The sequence below is a fragment of the Rhododendron vialii genome, chromosome 3a, assembly GCF_030253575.1.
Source record: "Rhododendron vialii isolate Sample 1 chromosome 3a, ASM3025357v1".
NCBI classification, from domain to species: domain Eukaryota; kingdom Viridiplantae; phylum Streptophyta; class Magnoliopsida; order Ericales; family Ericaceae; genus Rhododendron; species Rhododendron vialii.
This window is the reverse complement of record NC_080559.1, coordinates 25,350,540-25,353,454: the sequence shown is the minus strand read 5'-3', so window position 1 is coordinate 25,353,454 and position 2,915 is coordinate 25,350,540. Positions and strand designations below refer to the sequence as shown.

The window sequence follows — 2,915 nt, the reverse complement described above, 5'->3', positions numbered from 1 at the left end:
CATATAGTAACCTTGACCCAAATATACCAAGGAAGAAAAATGTACGTATATCACATCTCGATCGGGCAATGGAGTCTACAGTGGATCGAAGAGTACAAATTTGATTATTTATTTACGAACGTATACAAAATATGAACAACGATTTTTGTGGAATTTTTGTCGTTCTTGCAATTCATAAATGAAATCCTAAGATCATACAATTTTTTGAAATTTTTGAATACTTACCGATTTTTTGTGGAATTTATACAAGTTGTGCGCTCTAACCATTCAAATGTTGACGTCTCATTGGCATAAAATAAGAGTTGGTGAAACTAGATCTTAACGAATAATAAATGAAATCGTAAGATCATACAGTTTAAGGAAACATTGGAATAATTGTCAATTTTTCCTCTTACAAGCTTTGTGCTCTGACCATTTAAACGTTGACGTCTCATTGGTAGATAACTTCTTAGCCCTCTCCCAATCACGAATTACAGTCGTTAGATCAGCCAACTTAGCACTTATAGTAATACAACAATTAGCATGAACAGTCACCACAGACCTAATATCTCTACTATTTTCACAAAAGCCACTAAAATAAAGTGTGTCCAAAAACCTAACATTGAGTCCTAAGTCTCTGAACAAACCATCTCGTATGAGATACTCCACAACGTCCTGCTCGTTCTTTCCGACGTAGACTTTTCTTTTTTCATACCAAGTATCATACAGTGAAATTGTCTTGTTGTTCGATCTGACAATGGAAAAACCGTTGTTGACAGAACAGGGCTTGTTCCCATGGTAACGATCGCAAGCGATTTGAAAGTCAAATGTTTCGTTTGGGCTCAGAATGGAAAATGGGTTCCTAAGCCATAATATATCAGTGTCCTGCAATCATTTAAATAATTGATCAAATTTAAATACTAAGTAAATAAAAACAAATAAATACTGCTTTTGTGTCAGAAAGATTGTTCACTATGTAGAAGGATAAGTACAAAAATATGAGTTTGTTAAAAGAATTGCATACTTTGTTTTGCAAGTTATTAGATATTAACGAGTATTTTGTTAGTAATCACTAAACAACCTCAACGGGAAAAGAATATTTTGAGCGGATTGACGGGTTTGACACTAGAGTTGACTTTCGGCTTTTCTTGTTTTGTTTTGTTATATTTTTTGTTTCTTTATTTGTATTTTGTTTTGTTGTTTTCAGGCCTGTGAGCTGCACAATTTATATCTGATTTTATCAATACAAGTTGTGTTTCTGTTTCCCTTGGAAAATAAAATCGTACCGTGAAGATGAAGTTGTAGCCACGCTTGAGAATATCCCCAAGAAACTGAGTCCGCCTCCACATCATCTTTAAATAATTTCTAGACCCGTTTATCTCCTCATGAACAAAATCTAAACCTTCTGTTTCAAGCTTGTAGCAATGAAGCCGAAGAAACTTGCACCGGTTGTAGGATACTGGATCGGTGGCCACAATTAGAATGTGATTTATTAACCCCTGAGTACCATCGCCGAGCCAAAAACCATCCAAGAATAGATCAAGCATCGACTTGTCCCCTTCCACATAGGCTTTATTGACCACAACGATAATTACAGTCTTATTTTCTGTGGATGTTTCGGCTAAAACCTCGTCAAGTTCATCTTGGTAATTAACCATTTTATACTGTAGATCATGTAATCAAATAGACTGTATCAATAAAAGGAACACATTTGGGTTTGTAACGTACAACTATCTATAATTGATATATCTTCTAAATAGCGGTACCTGATTTTTGAAATCTCACTTTTTCTATTATTTTTTGAGTTTATAATATCACTTAATAACTGACAATATTGGTTACTACATTAAGAAATAACAATTCTGAGTTGAAAATTTGTGATAGCGTTAGCTTGATACAACTAAAATCGTAAAATCATCACATCCATAAATAACTGATATATGAATAACTGAAACCGAATATGTAAAAAAATCATGATAACAATACTAGTATAACGTATATGTCATATGTGCTTGTGTATCGTAAGAAAAACACTAATCGATTCCAAGTAGTTGATCGAGTAAAAGTAGGCAACCACATGTAAGTGATATTCCTTGAGCTCACAAGTACGAATCTCTCCACCCAAAAAAAAAAACCATTAATGGAGCCACCCAGTGACGCACTCCCACAACTCAACTGATCATCAATGGCAAATGGGTACCAAGAAAGAAAAAGAAAAGAAAAGAAGCTTACCGGGGTTGAGCAATTGCATTGGGATCTGGGGCTGGAAAGGAGAGGCTTGAAACTAGAAGGAGAGGCGACGAAGATGTAAAGTACAACGACGAGCAAGAGTGACAATATTATGAATTCAAAAGTTCGATTCTTCTTTGTGGTAGAAGAAGAATCGAGTTTGGATTGTTGGCAAGGGGGAAAGTACTCCTGAGTACTAGAGGAGCTCTTCATCGATCTCTGAGTTTTGGTTTGTGGGTATGGGTATTAGATACAGGAGCAGTACGAATCCAAAGTATCCTTTTTATTCCTAGACTAGATAGATACTAGAAAAGATGGAGTAGTCCAGGGTGTCTACCAAATAAAATAAAATAACTTGTTGAAAACGGGGTTACATATTCATAGGCAAGTTGGGTACATAAAAATAATACTAATATTTTGGTTTTTAACGCTAAGGGACAATTAATTATTAAATTTCAAGTGAGAGAAAGTAAATTAGAAGGGTGACTGGAGCAAATATTTCTCACTTGATCCCTTAAGTTTTCTGAATATGCTGTTTGAGAAATCTGTTGAAGATTCTCTTTGGCAAGTTTATATTATTAAGAAGGGAAACTGGTTGCGTTCTTTTTAACTTATATAAGTCTGTAACTTATTTTAACGATAAATCTGTTCACACATACAATTTGTGCATAGATTTTGTTGTGGGATTCACTATGGGTTCCACACTA

The 2,915-nt window shown here is 34.7% G+C and overlaps 1 protein-coding gene across 1 annotated transcript; it reads right to left on the bottom strand.

Moving 5' to 3' along the window:
• Nucleotides 1–312: 312 nt before the first annotated feature.
• LOC131320692 (uncharacterized protein At1g28695-like) lies at nt 313–2,462 on the bottom strand. The gene is made up of 3 exons (XM_058351481.1): nt 2,212–2,462; nt 1,266–1,643; nt 313–864 (listed from the first exon to the last, which is right to left on the bottom strand). Exons 1-3 carry the CDS (start codon nt 2,419–2,421, stop codon nt 379–381), a joined length of 1,074 nt encoding a protein of 357 aa, XP_058207464.1. The 5' UTR covers nt 2,422–2,462; the 3' UTR covers nt 313–378.
• Nucleotides 2,463–2,915: the final 453 nt, after the last annotated feature.